General features: G+C 43.4%; 1 protein-coding gene and 1 long non-coding RNA gene across 5 annotated transcripts; one reads left to right on the top strand and one right to left on the bottom strand.

The window, feature by feature from the left end:
- Positions 1–243: 243 nt before the first annotated feature.
- Positions 244–13,198, bottom strand: setd5 (SET domain containing 5). 4 transcript variants are annotated; one of them, XM_010796382.1, is made up of 22 exons: positions 13,115–13,198; positions 12,472–12,734; positions 11,569–11,633; positions 11,282–11,469; positions 11,089–11,127; positions 10,179–10,469; positions 9,347–9,495; positions 9,106–9,223; positions 8,871–8,980; positions 8,350–8,599; positions 8,154–8,228; positions 7,825–7,986; positions 7,369–7,737; positions 6,673–6,933; positions 6,083–6,200; positions 5,635–5,864; positions 4,790–4,846; positions 4,151–4,630; positions 3,670–3,762; positions 1,354–1,622; positions 789–910; positions 244–669 (listed from the first exon to the last, which is right to left on the bottom strand). In XM_010796382.1, exons 2-22 carry the CDS (start codon positions 12,732–12,734, stop codon positions 584–586), a joined length of 3,795 nt encoding a protein of 1,264 aa, XP_010794684.1. In that variant the 5' UTR covers positions 13,115–13,198; the 3' UTR covers positions 244–583. The 4 variants fall into 4 exon arrangements, 3 of the variants coding, with proteins under 3 accessions (XP_010794684.1, XP_010794685.1, XP_010794686.1); XM_010796383.1 differs by lacking the exon at positions 3,670–3,762; XM_010796384.1 differs by lacking the exon at positions 7,825–7,986.
- Positions 13,127–19,615, top strand: LOC104967014 (uncharacterized). The gene is made up of 3 exons (XR_800716.1): positions 13,127–13,213; positions 13,303–13,306; positions 19,604–19,615. It is a non-coding gene; the product is annotated as an uncharacterized lncRNA (long non-coding RNA).
- Positions 19,616–20,252: the final 637 nt, after the last annotated feature.

Below are 20,252 nucleotides of genomic sequence, written 5' to 3'. Positions count from 1 at the left end.
GCTCTGAATAAATTATAGTTGTAGAGAACATGGAAATACAAACACACACTCACACAGAGATACACAAAGAGAATGAACACATTATGCCAGTAGGCATCGCTTGAGCACGATTTGTATTGTCTTGGCGTGTAGCTGAACCCGCCTCCACTGAACATGACAGTTTAATTTTTTCTCCAGTTGACCTTTTCATATGACACATCCACTGATAAGTAGGAAACACACACACACACACACACACACACACACACACACACACACACACACACACACACACACACACACACTCTGAGGAACACTGGTGCATGCAATGCTGGTAAACGAGGGAATGATGAGAAATAGTCCCATTGTTACTTAATATATGAATGCTATTGGACAACTCAAGACCGTACCAGCAGGTAACGGTGTGTCTTCTAACTGAACGAAACACAAGCTGTGTACAATAAATAAATAATAATAAAACATTAATAAACACATGAGTTTATGTAAATATATAAGTCAGAAAATGCTTATTAATTCCATATTTACATTTAACTGCTTCTATTATAATCTTATTGTGTGGATGCTTGCCCCACTGATTGAATGTTCATACCTGCTGAGAGTACACAGAGGGGCTGTTTCTGTGGGGGCTCGTCATGGGAGACACTGCCCCCACCTCATATCGATCTGCATCTGAAAAACAGAAAGGAGAATCAACCCAACATCTTTTTTTAATTTTTTTTTTATTGTTGGTACATCATAGTTGTGGCTTTGTGATCGCAGCCTGTCTGCAGGTGAGTTTCTAATCATACCAGATTCCTTTTCTGAGGAGCCTTCACTCCTCTTGTAGCCGCGCTCCATCTTAATGCTGCGCAGCACTCGCTCCAGAACGCCCTGACCCTCCCTCAGACGCTCTACATCAGTGGGCACCATCCTGGAAATAAACACAAATCCAAAGATTAGCTGCCAGCTCTGACCAGGACCAAACCCTGACCCCCATCACACACACTATAAACAGAGATCATTGTCCAGAGGTGTCCAGAGTTAGTCATTGACAAACACCCGAGTTATTCAAACTTATTTTGACAGAGAAAACAAAGCGAATGGTAAAAGTATAATCCAAACTGTTTTTATGTTGCCATGCTGTCCTGGGCCATGAGGGGCTGAGGTAATCCCCTGACTGCCAATGTGTGTATCAGCCATGTGGCCACACAGTAAGAAACTGTTTCCTTTAGTATGAAATTCAGAAACTTAAGTCATGAGTAGCTTCAGGCTGAACTGTAAACTGAATTTGATGCTTGGTGAACAAATCAAATAAATAACTGCTAAATTAAAAAATTATAATATCTGTATATATAATTTATATATAATCCTCACCACTGGTTGTTGTTGTCCCGGTGTCGGGGGGGGCGTGACGAGCCCTGCTGGTCTGGAGGACTGAGTTCCTCCATCTGCGGGGCAGAGGAGTGGGCTGAGAAGGAGCTGTGTGGGGAGGGCTGCAGGTGCTGGTGATGGGGATGAGGGGGATCCTGGCTGTAGTGGAGGCCGGGGCGGGTTGGGGTCCCACCCAGAGACGAGCTGCTGCCGGCGGGCTCCGAGTCACGGCCGCTGCCCTGCTTCCTCTTACGGTACTCCAGCAGAGACACCTGGTGCAGCAGAGGGGGGGGTTGATGAATGGGTGTGTTGTGCAGGTTTCACACACAGCTGCAGTCACACACACTGATGCTGAAACACCCGATGAAACTGATGATGGGCCCCTTGCATGCACCACACCAGAGCACTCACCTGCTGTTCAACTATTCAATGAGAAAAAGAAAACACAGCGGGATCACCATGGAAATGACACTGTATGCATCTCTGTTTCTGTCCCACACGCACCTGCAGGTCGCTGTGTGTATTCTGAATGTTAGTAACATACAGCTTTGACGCAACAGCAGGCAACTGTAATGCACCACGCCATGATGCAACAACTACACAAACATTCATTTCAATGTCCACAGAAAGTTTGAGCACAAACACACAACGTATACACACACCTACACTGTTAACAATAAGAGCAGTCATCCCAGCTTAATGTCATCATGACAAAGTTGGAATAGAGGGGGGGGTATGAAGAGGCAGGGGGATGCGATGATCGCCTCACATATTGACATGGATGGATCTTTCTGAATCTGTGTATAATATTACACACAGACTGCAGAGTGCGAGGTCAGGGTATGAAACCACCGAGCACCACCTATCACTGACGTCTTCAGTGGACACACTACTGTAGGGATCCTGGTAGGGCTTTTTGAGCAGCTTTTTAAGCAGATATGAATTTAGTGTGCATATGTCCGCCCATGTCAATCAAACCAAACCTATAGTTTTGATGTAAAAATATCTCCAATGACTTGCCTGTTACAGTACCATACAACATAGAATAGGTAGTTACAATTTGAGTTGTAATTGAGAAACAAGTTAATCACACTTATTTTGAAGAGGAAAAAAAAGGGCAAATGGTGAGGAAGAATCCATACTGCCCATTATTCATTTCCTTCACAGTTTACTGACATATGGTCTGTTTTAATGTTGACCAGATGTGCCTGGTAACTAGCTTTCCTGGCTTTTAGAAACATTTGAAGTGCACTTACTTTTAGCTTTACCCAAATATAATTCAAATAATAAATATTTTTTGATTATTTTCCACATGTCTGATCCAATGATCTGCCATGTGGCCACATAGTTTCATCTCAGCATTTACTGTGGGGTGAACTAGGTTATTATAGCTGATAGAACCAGTTAGGCCTGGAATTGGTATTCAAATTGTAATGACCATAGTTTGTATTTGAAGACTTCAAATGTATTTGTCTGCTGTCTGGATGACCCAACTCTGGCTAAAGTCACTTTAAGCTCTTTTAATGCATAGTGGGCAACATTTTCTAAAATGCAACTATGCATCTGACCTTATTATAACTTATTTGACTGGTCTAAATGTCGCAGAGCATTTGATTATATACATAAAAGTAAAGTTGAAAAATGTATATTCATTATTTTAGCTGGTGAACATATATGCAAATCAATTGTAACTGCATGGCTAATTCAGAATTGAAATATTGTAGACTTTGACGATGATGAGTTCTAGGCCACATGCAGTCAACCATTGGTTTGTGTCCTCAGTTACAGGACAGTGTGTGTGTGTGTGTGTGTGTGTGTGTGTGTGTGTGTGTGTGTGTGTGTGTGTGTGTGTGTGTGTGTGTGTGTGTGTGTGTGTGTGTGTGTGTGTGTGTCCAGCTGCATAAAGATTTCAGCTCAGTGTAATGTTACAGTGAAGACTGTTCAATCGTGTGACAGCTAAAACATCCATTGCATGTGTTTTTGCTGTGAACCAAAGTGTAAGAGTAGTTGTTTGTGTCAGACGTGGATGGAGCATTGATCGGTTTGGATAGAGCCATGGATGAGATGGAGCAGATATCTCAACACCATGACGACAACTCATGAACCTTCAGCCTCTCGTGTTCAAGGCGATGGATGAACCTTAACACTTCAATGGACTTGACTGAAATGGCATAATGACTGCTGCTAAAAATAGTTTCATAATTCGATGTAGATTTGAGAGAGGGAGGGAGGGGCATGGGGTGGGTGCTGTATGCAGATGCAAAGAAACAATATTTACATGCACACTTCTAAAGATGTAGTGGTAGGGAGAATATTCACCATATTTTGTACTGGCTTGTATTCACTTCTTACAGCTATAGCCTGGTAATCTGGCTTCCCTGTCAGCAGACTAATGGTATGCTGGTTGGCCCTCTGCCTTGGAAGAAAAGTGGAAGAGAGACTTGGCAAAAAGTGTCAAGGAGCAGCGTGGGGGAGGAAGGGAACTGAGGGAGAGGAGGGGGAGGGAGGGGGGGTAGGGTCGAAGCTACAGAGTTGAAATCATTTCAGATATAAACATAAAATGGTTAAATATTTGTATTGCCTGTTGCTTTTTGGATTTGACCACCTGACATAAGGACCAATCGATATATATATATAAGACAGAGTCAACGAGCAAACACAGAGCAGGAAGCACATCATGATTGGCTCTTCAGTTTGCACACTCAAAGTCATTCGTGCTGCAGAAGAACAGATGAAACGCTGAGAAGCTACCTGACTGAAAAACATGTGTCACATTCTTATTAACGTGTTGAGAACTTGCCTTCTTCTTTTGTGGTGGGTTGCTGGTGTGAGGAGGCGTTCCACTGTCCGGGTAGCCCCCCCCGTAGTGAGACTCGCCGTAGGGGGACATGGAGCCGGGGCCTGCGTCTCCCAGCAGCCCCTGGCCGCTGATAGAGCTGTGGAAGGACTCTGCCGGGGAAAAGCCTCCCTCTGACTGGGAGAGGTGGCGCTCGGGGGCCACGGGGTTCCCCAGGTTTGCGTTGAGGGGCGAGCAGGTGTATATGAGGTTGAACTCTGTCCTGAAGGCCTGCTCCCTGTTTTGTTGTGAGGTAAGGTCTGAGGGACAGGACGCAGGATTCAGGGAACAGGCCCCTACAGATGATTGGCCCTGCGAATCTGAAGGGCCTCCAGGAAGGGAAAAGTCATCGGAGGTCACAGCCACAGGGCTCTCCAGGCTGGAGGGGAGGGACAGGTCCGGGAACTGAGGCCGAGCGAGGTCAAAGTCTGTCTGGAGACACGGCTGCAGGTGGAGAGCAGAGAGGTGTAGGAGGGAGAGAGAGAGAGAGAGAGAGAGGACACACACAGTGATTAGACACAGCTGAGAAACAAGCAGCTAGAAGTAGCATTTAGCCGTTAGCCTCGGCAGCTAGGAGTTAGCTGCAGAGAGATGGGAGCGTACCTCAGGAGAGATGGACTCGGGCCGGTAAACAGGAGAGGCCTCAGGGGAAGATATGTTCTAGAGAGAAAATCAGAAGTTATTACAAATGTTAAACGCACAAGATGTCTGCTAAATATTAAATAGTCTAACACTGCCTGTAAATATAAAACGTGGTGCAATATACACTCATGTGCAATATATCCTATAGCAATTTACGCTTTCTTTTTCTTCCTATTTATTTACTATCTGTAAACAGTGCCTCTCTCTTATCTGTGTTTCCTTATCGTCTTATTAATAACATGTGCCTCCTTGAGTCTATTCTTTTTATTTGATCTGCACTATACTCCTGCCGTTTTAATACTGGGAATATTCCTGTTGCAGGACAATGAGAGAAATTCTGATTTGGACCGTTTGCTCAGTCACAGAACATTGATTTCATTGGTGTCGAATTTGAGCAGCTCACAGCATCCTTGTATTTCATCCAAAATGAAGATTTAATAACAACAAACATGAATTGTCTTAACACAGTGGTTTTTCTTCAATGATTAACAATGTTCTCCGAATATAATTTGGAATAGTTAAAAACATTGACTGTAGTCTATGGGATGTTGAATCACTGACCCTACTTTTAGACACACATGTTCACTTTTTAAATAGAGACTCTCATATTATTTACTATACATTGCTATCAGCTTGTTAGGTAGAAAAGACCTGCCATATTACCACAACCAAAAGGTCCATCTGTAGAGGTCATGGGGCTCAGGCCAAACCCTGGGATGGCTGACTTTAACACAGGGACTAAACTGGACTGACTAGGACATTTCAATGAGCCGTGACTGAAAGTGTTGGCGTGGCTGTTCTCTTACTTCAAACTGCAGGGGTGTGTTGCAGCGGCTGGCGGGCAGGGAGGGCATGGGGGAGAAGGCCAGGCCGTTAGGGAGCAGGGAGCCACAGGGGGTGAGGAGCTGCGAGTGGAGGGAGTCCTCTGGGAGCGGGGGAGAGATGGGGGACAGCGGGCGGAGCAGGTGGTCCGAGGGGGCGGGTGTCCTCTCTGCCATGAACTTGGAGCGGCGCTTCTTAAACGGTGCGTTGACATCTGTGATTTTAAAACAGGATATTTGAAAATATTACAAAGACTTATAAAAACAGGAAATAATAAACTACTAGTCACAAGGTCAGGTATAAAAATATGATGAAATATAAAATATACAATACTTTATCTACACTTTAATATGTTGTATTTTAGAAAGTTAAGTTAAGATCTATAGATATTGACACAAGTAAAGGAGTCATCAGATAGGGTTGTGTACATACCGCCGGACAGGGGGTTAGGGGTGGATCTGCTACTGGTGCTTTGCTGGGAGGAAGTGGACTCAGTACCGTCCTCCACACTGGCTGAGCAGCTCTCATCCTCCACCTGCTTTATCCACCTCTGCAGCAACACAACAGCAAAGTCAGGTTTCAAAACTAAGACTGAAACATCTGTTCAAAAGACATTCAAATATATTCAGCACATTTATCAACCCATTGCCTCAGAAAGCCTTGAGTTTTTATAAATAAATGACAGCATTTTAACATATTACAAGGTGATTTAAAGTCACATGTATTCATATTTCAGAGGTCATATACGCTTTATGACCAATCTAATGCATGCTGGCAAACCAGAAATACTGATTCTTTAACTGAAAAGAACCCAAAAGTAACAAAATAATGTGCGTAAAGATTTAAATATTAAAACATTGGATTCATGTTTAAATATTTTAAAATGCTTTTCAGATATATTTTTTTATAGTTTTACAACCGTAAGACAAGCTTGTAGAACTAGCAAGTGAGAGAAGCTAGAGAAGACAGCATTGATTATATGTGTTTATACTTTTCCTATAACGCTTGGCTGCATCTCTTACCTTCTTGTAGCAGCCATAAGTGCCGTCCATCTGGAGAGGGCGGGGTCGGCGCCTCTCGGGGTTGAAGGGGGAGCCGAAGCGGACGTAGTGTCTTGGGGCGGTGCAGATGAGCGATGAGTGGGAGAGGCCGGGCAGCATGTTGAGGGTGGTGGCCAGCACCGTGGGGTCAGTGGTGATCCGCAGCGGGCGCTCGACAGGCACGTCTTGGTGGACCTTCTCTGCTCCGGGGACCTTATCATTCAACCACTCAGTCACCAGGTACTGAGGGAGGACACAAATCTTAATAATTAGCTACTGTTACATTCACATTCATACTGTTATATCTATTTATTTATTTATACACCATACCCTGCTATTATATAAAACTGACTTACTTTTAGATTCATCATGCAGCAAATCGTGTGCTCATATTCTTGGACAGGATAATATATATAAAGCATGTCAGGTTTTATTTGTAAATGTTCTTATATGCTAGTTTTGATCTTATACGTTTGTATGTATGTATAATTTCTTATTTCTAGATGTTGATGAGAGCTGAATCTAACTATTTCATTGTACAGTGCAATTGCCTCTTATTCTGTTTATAAGACAATAAAATATCTTGAATTTCTGCATTTACTAGGAATACACAAAATGTGACATATGATAGAAGAAATCCTGAATTGACCACAGAAAAGACCCTAAAAGTCCTCTCACCTTCTTGGTCTTGGGGTAGCGCAGATTGCCTCTATTGATGCAGTTCAGACTGTCTCCATCGAGTAGATGCAGCCCGCTCTCTCCGTGGACGTGCTCAGCCCCGTACGGGCCCTGAGAGGCCTCGTCGTCCAGAGAGGCTCCCTGGTCAGCGGAGGCCGGCGTCGCTGCCATGGCTGCGGCCGCTGCAGCAGCTGCTGCTGCTAGCTGGGCGTTAGCCTGGCGCTGCCGCCGGGCACGCTGGGAGGAACTGGACCGGTAGCGAGAGATCCGACTTTTGGGCCGAGGCTTGTTGGGTCGTGCAGGTTTAGGGGGGGCGGGGGGAGCTGGCAGGGTGGGTGATGAGGTCTTTTCTTCTATAGATGGCACTTCCTGATAGAGAATGATCAAATTGAATAGAAAAATTAAATCAACACATAAAAAAAAAAAAAAAACACTGTCACACAGATGGTCACTGACCATGACATAGGAGGTGCGTCGTGTGCTGACCCCCACTCCAGTGTTGGGAGGGAGAGGAGTGTTCCCAGCAGGGTTTCCTGCCCCGTCCTCACTTTCCCCACCCTCCTCCTTCACCTCTGCTCCTCCCACTCTCTTACGCCTCCTCTCCACACTGTGACACGTCTACATGGACAGACACAGACGGTGTCAGAAAACCACCTTACACTTATCTTTAATACAACTGATGTATTGCTGGAACTGGAATGTATTGCCACAGATAAATACATATCTAGAAAAAGTCAGCTAAATTAGTAAAACGGCAGTATTAGAAAATAGTTAAAATGTCTTACTCTTTTATTGGAGATGGCAGCCCCATTTTCATCCACCTCTCCCTCCTCCACCTTCAGCTCATCCTGCAGTCTCTCCTAATATCAGACAGGCAGCACATGAGCAACACATTTGACCCAGCTTGGAATATTAGAAATGTTTCCTGCTTTTTAGAAACGTTGTCTCTTTGAGGCGACATTACTCTATCTTTGTACACACCTCTGTGTCGCTGGTCCCCTGCAGGTCTTTGGCCTCCTGGTGCTGGTCCAGGTTCTGGTTGCTGTCACCAGAGACGCAGCTCTCTATCTCTCTCCTCCGGGCTTTTCTCCGTCGGGTCTCAGCTCCAACCAGAGGGGTGGGGGGAGGCAGGGAGGGGCTGCTGAGCAAGTTCTCCCTTGGGCTCAGGTTGTGCTTCTGCACCGGGCAGTTCTGGTTGCCCTTATGGCAGGCACAGTCCACTTTGTAATTACTGTGGTTTGTTAGGAGAGAGAGAGAAGGTTGCATTAGAGAACAAAACAATGTTCTGAAGCAGCCAGTTACACTAGTACCCGCTTTGCAGCTGATTGAGCATGTGTTGTTTCTGAAGATTATGATGTTTCTCCACAGGACTTAGCCCACTTATACTTAATGTCAATGTTCAGATGGTGAGAATGAACCTGCGTTTGTTCTCGCCGATGCATGATTTTTAGTGGATGGTTAAAAGGCCTGTAGAGAGATAGGAATGGAGGAGCAGTACTGACCAGCTGTTAAAGTCGTAATCAAATCCAATGGTGACCTCAGCGTCCTTTGTGATGTGACTGACAGCGTAGATACACAGATGGATCATGCCGTCAGCAATCATATGCCGGACCTGGAGAAGGGAATCGATGCATCAGTTAAAAAGAGTCAACGATATCAACCTAATGAAACAGAAAGCCACAGAGAAAGGAAACAGCAGTGGCAGGAGTTGAGATTCTAAAGAACTTGTTGGCTGACCTCAGCGTTGGGTGTGCAGGACCTTCTGATGAAGCGGGCGTCATTCCCAAAGGTCCTTGCATCAACACACATCTCCGCACCATCAAACTTTGAGTAGAAGAGCACAAACGGGTAGGGTCTGGAAAAAACATGATGACAATGGCATCATCAGCGGTGAAACAACACAGCCTTTGTGTTTGGACCCAAACACTGAATGTATAAAGGGTTGCAGACCAGCTACAGCAATCCAATGATCTCTTACTTTCTGAAGAATTGCCCGTTGACTTCAAACTGCTGTTTGAGCATGACCTTCCCCCGATATTCAATGATGAGTGTGTCTGGCTCCAGGTGCTTGGCTGCGCGGAGGATCTTCCTGTGTTTCTGTACCCGAGTTACCCGCCCCAACTGGAGCTACAAACGGAAACCACAAAACAGTTATTTGCGACTGGACGTTTATGTTATTGTATATGGCATCAATACACAAATGTCTGGTTATATCCATGCAGGCAGAGCATGCCTGCAAACTTAGTAATCAAGATGTAATCAGACAACCTAAAATGATTCATGTTTAGTGCTAGGAAGAACTCACTCTTCCCTTATGATTTTCAGTCTAAGATCACTGAGTAATTGTTTATATAATGTGTTAGTCTGCATTTTTAAGTTCTGTTTCCCTCTTCTTGAAGTCAACATATTTTTGGTTGAAACCCTTGCAAAAAGGTCTGTTGTTAACCCACGTGTTTGAGCTTTTCATTTTTTGTTATACAAAATAAAATATGTCAGTAAATACCCCACTGGTGAATGTCTGAAACTTCTTAGTTTTAGCCTCCTTTGTTACAATTACGTGGAGACCTTAAGTATCTTAAACATGCCACAGATAAGTCCATTGGAAAACGAAATTGCTTTAAGTCAAAAGAGCCTTTGCAAAGCTAACTTTTGGGTCAGGCTACAAAATGATGTCGTCATCATTGCACCACTTCATGGCTCTTCGTTAATACTGGCCAGTGATGTCGCGTATTTTGCAAGGACAAGGCTGTTTCCCATGCATGCTTTGGGACATTAAGTTTGAATCAATATATTATTGGGTGGGGGCAGACCTGCATCTGTGAGCCCAGCACGGTGTTGTTGCAGGCCAGCTCTGTGCGGTTGATGGTGTCCATCGCATCGCCTGAGGCATGGAGCTGTGTGGTGCAGGGGGGGGTGGCGCTGCCGCTCTCCGCCTTAGACACGGTGTTGCTGGCGGCGCGGTGCAGCTCCAGCAGCGTCTGCACGTCAGCGCTGTACTGGTTGATCAGAGCCTCCTCGTACTGGTCCGTCCACTGGCGGATCCTGCTCTCCCAGCCCTCTGCTGTGTTCTCATCCAGCACACTGGCCTCCGTCGTGGAGTTCTACGAAGAACACAAGATGGGGAAGGATGTGTCAGAGGTTTCTCATTATATTTTATTGCTTGAATTGTTTATGAGGCATTACAATGTAAGACTGGTAAATGAACACTGAAAACTTTGTTTGCATTAAGTCATACTGGGATGTTTGCATGTGGCACAGCCCTCCCTAGAAAAGATTCCACCAGCCGCCACTGTACTTTCGGTATATTTTGATGCTAATCATTTTGTCCGTTTACTTGAGTAACATTTTGAATGCAGGACTTTTACCTGTAACAGAGTATTCCTACTCTCTGGTACTACTACTTTTACTCAAGTACAAGATGTGAGTATTTCTTCCACCTCTGTTTATAGAGCTGTGCTCTGAATAACCGAACAGCCCGTTCTAACAGTGCTCCGAGTTCACCAACGGTCCAGTATGGGCTGGAGTTCCACCGGGACACGGTGACTATAAACGAACACACCCCTAGTTAACGTAGCTGCTGAAGTTAGACCGCCATCCCTGAGCAGAATGTAGCTGACAGAGTAGACCGGAAGGCTCGAGCACAAAGTTTGCGCATCATTTTAAAAAATGACACCCTGCGAGTCATGATTGCATCGACATATTGGTTAACGCCAATCTTACCTTCATCCTCATGGACTTCCTGGAGCCCTCTCTGAAAGCCTGAAAGAAGGGTAATGAACCCATAAGTATTCAATGTCAATGTGACAAGCTTGTAACCAAAAACAACAGCTCCAAAGTGGGGTTTGAACTAAGTGTGTATCATTTCGATATATATCTTTCCTCTTCATCCACTCTGCTTCGCACAGTGTCATACCTTGACTTTTTTGCCCTTTGGCGTTCCATGCGCCTTCTCTGTGCTCTTCTTCCTTTTTTTGGATTTGCTCCTTTTGACCCGGTTGACAGTGAGTTTGATGCTGGTGGGCGTATGCTGGGTGGCGGTGTAAGAGACGGTGGAGGGCGACACCTCTTCGTCCCCACTCTCAGTAGCACTGCTCTCACCAGCTATCAAAAACAACCACAGATAGAACAAAACACAGTTATCAGATAGCACTTAAACTGTCATGGGGACATTCATTAACCAAAAAGGACAAAACAATGTACCTGAGACATTCTCAGTTTTTCTGTGTTGGCCGTCTGCTCCTTTCCTCCTGTCGAGTCCCCTGCCACTAAAATAGCAATAAAACACATCAGCACATAGTATACATGGGCCATAAGAGTGCAAAAGTCAAATCAATGCTATAATGCAAAGCATTAAATTGCTGAACAGACTCAAGGTTATTAGGAACTTATAAGGAACAGTAGGATATTTTTTTTGCAACTTAATTGTTGTATATCATGCTAAGAATATTTGTAAACTAGCCTTAAAAGTATTGGTAGGCAATCCTTATATTACCATCATTGCAACATATTATCAAAATAAAGTTGTATTTACTTAAGTCTACAAACTTACATTTTATAAATATGTTTTGTTTGACTATCAGTTCAGTGCTGAATGAATGACCTGAACCTCAAGGTCCCCTCCAAACCCAGACTCAAACCTTCCACTAAGGTGCCGTTACACACTCTACTTGAACAGAATGACACCCATTGAGCATTGGAATATATACTTGCAGTTGAAAGGACAAATGGAAAGAGGATGACTACATGAATACATGCTGAATTTTGAGCAATCACAGTTAAGGGATTTAATAGTGTTCTCACTTTCTAATAATTGTTTATTGTAATTGTTTAGTTGGACACAAACAAAAGCATGTTTTGTATAAAAATAATAAAGATTATCTATCTTCTGACACTGCTACAATCTGAACAGAGTGGGCTCTTATGAGGGATATAATAAAATGTGTGACATTTGACAATAAAATAATAGTGACCAGGATTTCGTATTGTTACTGCTTCTTTCAAAAGGAAGAAGTTTTGCTGCCCTAGTAGGTCCTATCTTGCACTTTATAGAGCTGGAAACTACGCTCCATGATCCGGTGTGGGCACTTCCTTCCCCCCCCTCACCTGCAGTTGTCACACTTGATGAGCAGGCCGTCGGGCGTCAGGCTGCAGTGACACCAGCTGGCCACAGCCCCCTCCTCCTCTGACGAGCTGTCGCTGTCCGCTGAGTTGTCCTCGATGGCGTCGTGGTAGCGGGAGCCGCGTACCACGCCGTTGAGATCCATGCGGGGAATGATGGTTTGGGAGAGCGGGGAGGCGGGTGGGGTAGGGGGAGGGGGCGCGCCATAGTTGTGATCCTGACAACACACAACGGAAGACTGTTGCATCTTCAAACAATGGGTGTTCAGGCAAAAAGGGAAACGGAAAATGGAGACGAATGAAAATGAGGGCAAAAAACAGGTATGTGAAACAGTACAGCTGTTAATAACAAAAGTAGTCTGTGGTTATAGAACGGGAAAGATACTCATGTCAGTGACCAAACTGCAAGCAACGCAGATTCTTATCTGAATCTTGACTGAATTACACAGAACTTGCAAATATTCGAAAAAAAGACAAGACTGGATAGATTTAACTGAGTTATTATTTTAGCTTAAAAAACGCTTATACTTGAAACTAACTTATATCTGACAGATAAGGAATAGTACATCCCATAGTAAGGCATGCCATAATCAGAATTGAACAATAGAGAAGAGCGGTATGAACTCACAGCATATGGTAGACCCCGATACCCATGACTCTGTGCACTCCCACAGCTGTGGTTGTAGTTTTTTTCATTCACAGCAGGGCTCGCTTCAACTGACTCAGGGCTGGGAAATAACCAACAGAAAAAGTGTTTTAGGGATTGAGGACAAAACTACATTTAAAATGTCATGTATTATACAGTATATTTTCCAGGTCTGTATGTCAACAACTGTAATAGTAAGACATCAAACAGTCAATAGATGGCAGCACAACCCTGAAGTAGCTCTTCAGCCTGGGAGAACCAATGTGGAAATGGAATGTGGGACGCCATTATGTCATGCAACTCATTCTGCTCTGTAGCTGAGGTCTGAGTGTATAACCTTGCATTTCCCCCCTTTCCCCCCAAATATATGACACTTAAATGTAAAAAATTTTTTTAAATCCCAATATTTTGTATTTCTAAGAAAAGATGTTGCATGTCCGCCTAGCGTTTGGAGGAAACAAAAGGGGGCTGTGAACAGGGGGAGTGGAGGGACTGCATTCCACACAACCTCAGTCTCATGTGAGCAGGTTGACCTGCAGAGGTGACTACTGTTCTTACTGTTGACATTTCCCCAGACACTACCACCACAAAGCTAGGGCCTGGGTGGAGATACAGGACTGTCTCAGAAAATTAGAATATTGTGATAAAGTTCTTTATTTTCTGTAATGCAATTAAAAAAACAAAAATGTCATACATTCTGGATTCATTACAAATCAACTGAAATATTGCAAGCCTTTTATTATTTTAATATTGCTGATTATGGCATACAGCTTAAGAAAACTCAAAAATCCTATCTCAAAAAATTAGAATAGTTCCTCAGACCAAGTAAAAAAAAAAGATTTATAACAGCAAAACACAATCAAACATTTGAAAATGTCCATTAATGCACTCAGTACTTGGTTGGGAATCCTTTTGCACGGATTACTGCATCAATGCGGCGTGGCATGGAGGCAATCAGCCTGTGGCATTGCTGAGGTGTTATGGATGCCCAGGATGCTTCAATAGCGGCCTTTAGCTCATTAGCATTGTTGGGTCTGGTGTCTTTCAGCTTCTTCTTCACAATACCCCACATATTCTCTATGGGGTTCAGGTCAGGGGAATTTGCAGGCCAATCGAGGACAGTAATGCCATGGTCAGTACACCAGTTACTGGTGGTTTTGGCACTGTGGGCAGGTGCCAGATCATGCTGGAAAATGAATTCCNGGAGAGGATGGAGAAGCGTGTCTCAGGGGGAAGGGAGGACTTGCCGGCCATCATAAGCAGAAACCTCCAACACACACACACACACACACACGCACACACACACACACACACACACACACACACACACACACACACACACACACACACACACACACACACACACACACACACACACACACACACACACACACACACACACACACACACACACACACACTCCTCATCTCTCCCCTGGCGCTGTGACTCATATAAAACTCATGTGAAGGCACAGATAAGGCCTTGTGTCTGCACATTACATCTCATGCCTGTGGTCACCCTGCACACATGTACCTGGCTGAAGGCTCCTTGCTGCGTACTAGTGTGACACATTTCCCCTTAAATATATGTAGCACTGAAAACCCAATAAATCCTGTTTACTGTGTGCTCTCGGCAGCTCAGGAGAGAAGGCATTGTTTAATGTTTGCTTGACGATGCAGCAATAATTGCGCGGGAGAAGATGCAAGCATGTTATTAATTGGATGAGATCCCTTGAATTGCAATTAATGCACAACCCTTAGCCAAATATCAGATGTGCGTTTAATCTACAGATTTATGTGTGAACGCAGCTGGCCATTAAGGTTCATCTTAATGCCACAACATTGAGACTGCAGTGCACATTTTTCCACAATACAATGCCCATATTGTGAAAGCCAGGTCCATAAAGTAATACTGCAGAGGCTGAGATACCAAGTTGGGAATCTAACGCCGGATTAAATCCAATGTCCAGGCAAGAGTATAAATACAATACTAAGAACAGCTGCTTTACTTTGTTCATGCCCTGCGGCTTGTCAAATTAAAACACATCTGCCTTTCCTGTGCCCAATCCTACCAATGCACTCTGATGCTGCCTTCAAAATAAAAACAACGACCCAAATGAACTTTCCATTATTATTATTGTTGTTGAACAGTTTGGTGTGGAAAGACTTCACAGGCTTGACTTCAAAATAGTAAAAAACTGGAAAGCCAACTCGACACGTTTGCCATAAATGCAACTCCAAATTGAGTATTTTAAAAACAAGGATTAAGCTTTGATTTCTTTGGAAGCATAAATAACATTATATACAGGTGTGATGTTCAGGTGTCCACATACGTTTGGCCATATAATGTAGTTGTGGTTTTATTTGCTGGGAATATACAGACTATGAAAGCTAGTATCCTTCTTTCATAGACTTCAAAGCCAGCAGAGGAGCGTGTTTTTTAATTGAAATGAACGAACCTTAAAATTATAAACATCACTGCTTTGCAATATGAAAAAAAGAATACGAGGATTTCTTTTATAATTCCACCCAAATGACTCCAAAGTCCCCTCTCCAGAACAACAGATCATGTTCACCCGGAGCATCATCAATCCCACCAACAACAGGCTAATGGGGGCTGGCTCATTTAGCTAACAGAGCTAAATGAGCTCGTCGGTTGCTCTGCTCTTGACGCCAGCTCACATCCATCACACGGAGAAAAAGCTTCATAACAGCTCCGAGACACAATCCCAGTAATGCTACCCATATGTCATCTTTCATTGCCTGCTCATTTAATACATATGTTACCCCTAAGTGGAGTTTGGAAGAATATTGTGGCAGCTAATTGAGTGAATATTTAAATTTGAGAATAAAAACCGGGGATAAATGCAGTTTCTGTATGGAAACACATGCCAGGCAGGATGAGTGAATGTCATCAAGATGGCTCCATTGTTCTTCTTCTTTGTTATGTGGTGACATTGAAACGTGGCTGATTTTTTTGTATCACTTGTCCTCCCGCAGTCTGTTAAATGAGCCGCTCTTAAGCACTGTTTACTTCCAGCCACATCTAGACCATAATTGCATCTCCAGCCGGGAAAAACAGCATTTTGAGTCCTTTGTGTGCATCTGTTTTTTATTCTTCTTTTTTTCTGGAAGGACCTTTTCTGTGCTTTGCAGTTACCTTGTTACCGTGGCAACTAAAGTTCAAGTCCAGTATGAAGCAATATGAATATGAAGCTCTTGCAGTATACTAATTTATATAAATAGTTATCACCGCAATAAACCGTATTTAATTGTGTCTTAATTTACATTTAATTTAATATTCTGTTCTTGAACATATCATATTCCATTGAAATGTAAATAGACTTTTTGCAATACTTTTTCATTTGTATTTTATTATATATGTTGCTTTGTTGGAGGAGCTCAGGTCAGAAGAATTTCAGTGCCATTTCTAAACGGTAGCTTTGTGCATATGACAAACAAAACCTTTGAATTTGAATTTGAATGTGAAGCACGAGATATTTTTATATTTTTATAAGATGTTTTCCTGCTAATAAATATGGTGGCCGACGACAGCAAACGAGCTTCAACAGCCCAAAACACGATGCACATATAAAACACAAATGTGCCAAAACTCATGCAAATGAAGAAACTAACTTACAAAACGTCTAACAACTTCACGAAACATGTGCAGCATTGACTAAAAGCTCTGCATGAACGAAATGCTGCCGATACAAAACATTACATGTCACCTGTTAGACATTTTTATCTAAAGTGACCTACATACATTCAGTACTGTGGACAATCCCCACAGGAGCACTTTGGGGTGAAGTGTCTCAGGGACACAACGCCATGCTGACTGCAGTGGGACTCAAACTTGCTACCCCCTGATTCAAAGTTCAGTGCACTATCTACTGAGCCACCGTCTCCTTACGTTGCATAGAGCTTACAAAATTACGGAAACAAGGGGACTTTAAAAAGTGTCGCACACAGTTGGGACCGGAGCGCTTGATGATTATTAATTATTATTAAAGTTGGCTACTGTTGGCAGAGTTAGTCTGTTTTTATAATTGTAATTGTTTTGACTGTATATATAGTTTAGCTTTGTTAGCTAGCTAGCTTACAACAGTTCTCCAATAACATTAGAAGGAATCACATTGTTAAAATAAGCCAACAAACGTAATCTCTTGCTACGTTTCCAACAACAGATCCAGGTGGCAAACTTCATAATCTCCGAATGTCACCAAGCGCTCGGGTCCCAGCTGTGAGCGTCACTTTTTAGCTTCCCCTGGCTTCCTTTGAGTTTTGAGCGTTGGTGAAGATGTTACTTCATTTACATGTTTTTAGCACATTTGTGTTTCTATATTTACGTCGTTTCTGAAAGTGCAGCAGTGTTTTGGGCCGTTGAAGCGTGTTCTCCCCGGTCGGCCACCGTATATAAGTACATAAAAGTCCAATATACTTTTACATGTAAGACGTATATACTGGTTCTGTCACACTCCACTGTACAAAAACCAACAAACAAACTTTTAAATGGGACATTGGTTTGTTGTTGTTGACACATCACTCATTCTGTGTTGATTTTATGGGCTTATTTTACTCAGACAGGTTTATTAATGAAATGATGAATAATGAATTAGAGCCTCAGTGTTTTATTTCTTTGTATTTGTGTTTCCCACCTTCTAAAAGACTAAAATCGGTTTTGATCAGTCAGTCTGTTAACTCCGGTCACTGGAGGCTCTCTGGCTCGTTGGTGTTTTTCTGTTGAAAGGGAACGACTGAGGAGAGCGTCAGCCTGTGAAGAAGTTGTGTAATGTCTTCAGGTGCTTTGGGAACTTACAAAACAACTGTCATGGGGTTATCTTGGCCGAGGTGTCAGCACACAATACTTTTGTTTGTATTAGATACAGTCAATTAAGTGAATCAGTTCCACCTTTACCAGCTTGATAAACACAGACTTTGAAATCTGCATAATGAGTACTTTTACTTTTGGTACTTTAAGTCCATTTAGATGCCAATACTTTTTATTTTTACTTCAGTAACATCTGGCTTGTACTTGTAACAGAGTATTCCTACACTTTGGTATTTCTTATTTAACTTTGAAGTACAAGTTCTGAGTACTTCTTCCACCTTTACCAGCTTGATAAACACAGACTGTGAAATTGACCAATATGCATAATGAGTACTTTTGGTACTTTACGTATATTTACTGTAGATGCCAATACTTTTGTACTTTTGAATACAGGACTTTTACTAACAGAGTATTCCTACACTTTGGTATTTCTAATTTAACTTTTAATTACAAGATCTGAGTACTTCTTCCAGCTCATCCTCATGTGTGTCTTCACCTTTATTAACCCATAGCCCCGCCTCTCTCTCTGCATCATGTGACCGCTGTGGTGGGAAGTAGAGGAGTACAAATACTGCGTTACTGTACTTAAGTACATTTTTCTGGTATCAGTACTTTACTCCTCTACTTACTTTTTACTTTGACTTCTTACATGTTGAACCCAAATACCTGTACTTTCTACTTCTTACATGTTGAACTCAAATACCTGTACTTTCTACTTCTTACATGTTGAACTCAAATACCTGTACTTTCTACTTCTTACATGTTGAACTCAAATACCTGTACTTTCTACTTCTTACATGTTGAACTCAAATACCTGTACTTTCTACTTCTTACATGTTGAACCCAAATACCTGTACTTTCTACTTCTTACATGTTGAACTCAAATACCTGTACTTTCTACTTCTTACATGTTGAACTCAAATACCTGTACTTTCTACTTCTTACATGTTGAACCCAAATACCTGTACTTTCTACTTCTCACATGTTGAACTCAAATACCTGTACTTTCTACTTCTTACATGTTGAACCCAAATACCTGTACTTTCTACTTCTCACATGTTGAACTCAAATACCTGTACTTTCTACTTCTTACATGTTGAACACAAATACCTGTACTTTCTACTTCTTACATGTTGAACCCAAATACCTGTACTTTCTACTTCTCTCATTTCCCAAACAGGCTGGTTCCTTTAGTCTGAATGTGTGTTTGGTGGCGTGATCATTATTATTTAGAGTCATTGCGTGCCTATTGATTTGAACACGATCCGTGTATCCATCATTTCCTGGTCTTCTCTAAAGAAGAGGGACCAATGGAAACGTTGTCATGTTGCCGTTGTTCAGCATGCACTTACTGAAGGAGAAGGAGGAGAAGGAGTAGGAGTGAGGAGAGGAAGTAGTCAAAGCGGAGGAGACCAAACTTCTAGCACAACGACGGGAGGAGAAGTAGTAGAAAGTAGTAGAAGGACAGCGGAGAGGTGCGACACCTGACTGAAGGAGAGGAAGTAGAAGTAGTAGAAGACGAGCGGGAAGGGTGCCGACACTGACTGAAGGAGAAGGAAAGAACGTAGAAAGTAGTAGAAGTAGTAGAACGCAGTGGCAAGAGGTGCGAGCACACCGCGGACTGCATTCAAGAAGAAGGAGGAGCCAGCAGCGACGTGAAGACGTGAAGATGAGAGGAGGGCCGGAGAAGGAGAGAGACGGAGGACTGAACGCAAAGGAACGGAAGGAAGTCCTGAGACGTCCCTACTACAACTACGAGTGCCGACTAACGACACATATCGAGAAGTCGCGACTCTGAGTCTGACGCGAGGAGGAACCGAGAGACCTGCGGTGGACCACGGCTAGTCGGTCGCGGTGACGCGACTGCCTCCGCGCCGAGGATCGCTCGCGTCCGGGGGGTCGAAACTGCGGAGTAGCTCAAGGGAGGGGTTGAAGGCGGAAATAGAGGCAGGAGGAAAACCAAAAAAAAGAGTCCGCAAGAATCTAAAGAAGCGTATTCGAAGAAATCTAACGCCTAGGACGTGGAGGGCTATCTGGGAGGGAGGAGTAAGTCTACTAGGCCTCACACACAACTCTCGACCTGTTGAGCACCGTGGCGCTACCCAAACGGGAAACCACTGCCGAAATTACGAACGAGAGAACTTAAAGGACTACAAGTCCCGAGAAGGCACCGGCTGGAGGGTAGTCGCCACAAGGGGGGCGCTCAGCGGCAGCTCTGCCGACATGAACGCCCTGCGGGCCGGGGAAGGATTACAGGCGCTCACGAAGAACAAAATGGCCCGAGAGACGG

Source organism: Notothenia coriiceps, unplaced genomic scaffold (assembly GCF_000735185.1).
Source record: "Notothenia coriiceps isolate Sejong01 unplaced genomic scaffold, NC01 NC01_scaffold00037250, whole genome shotgun sequence".
NCBI classification, from domain to species: Eukaryota; Metazoa; Chordata; class Actinopteri; order Perciformes; family Nototheniidae; genus Notothenia; species Notothenia coriiceps.
This window is presented reverse-complemented; position numbering and strand designations above follow the sequence as displayed.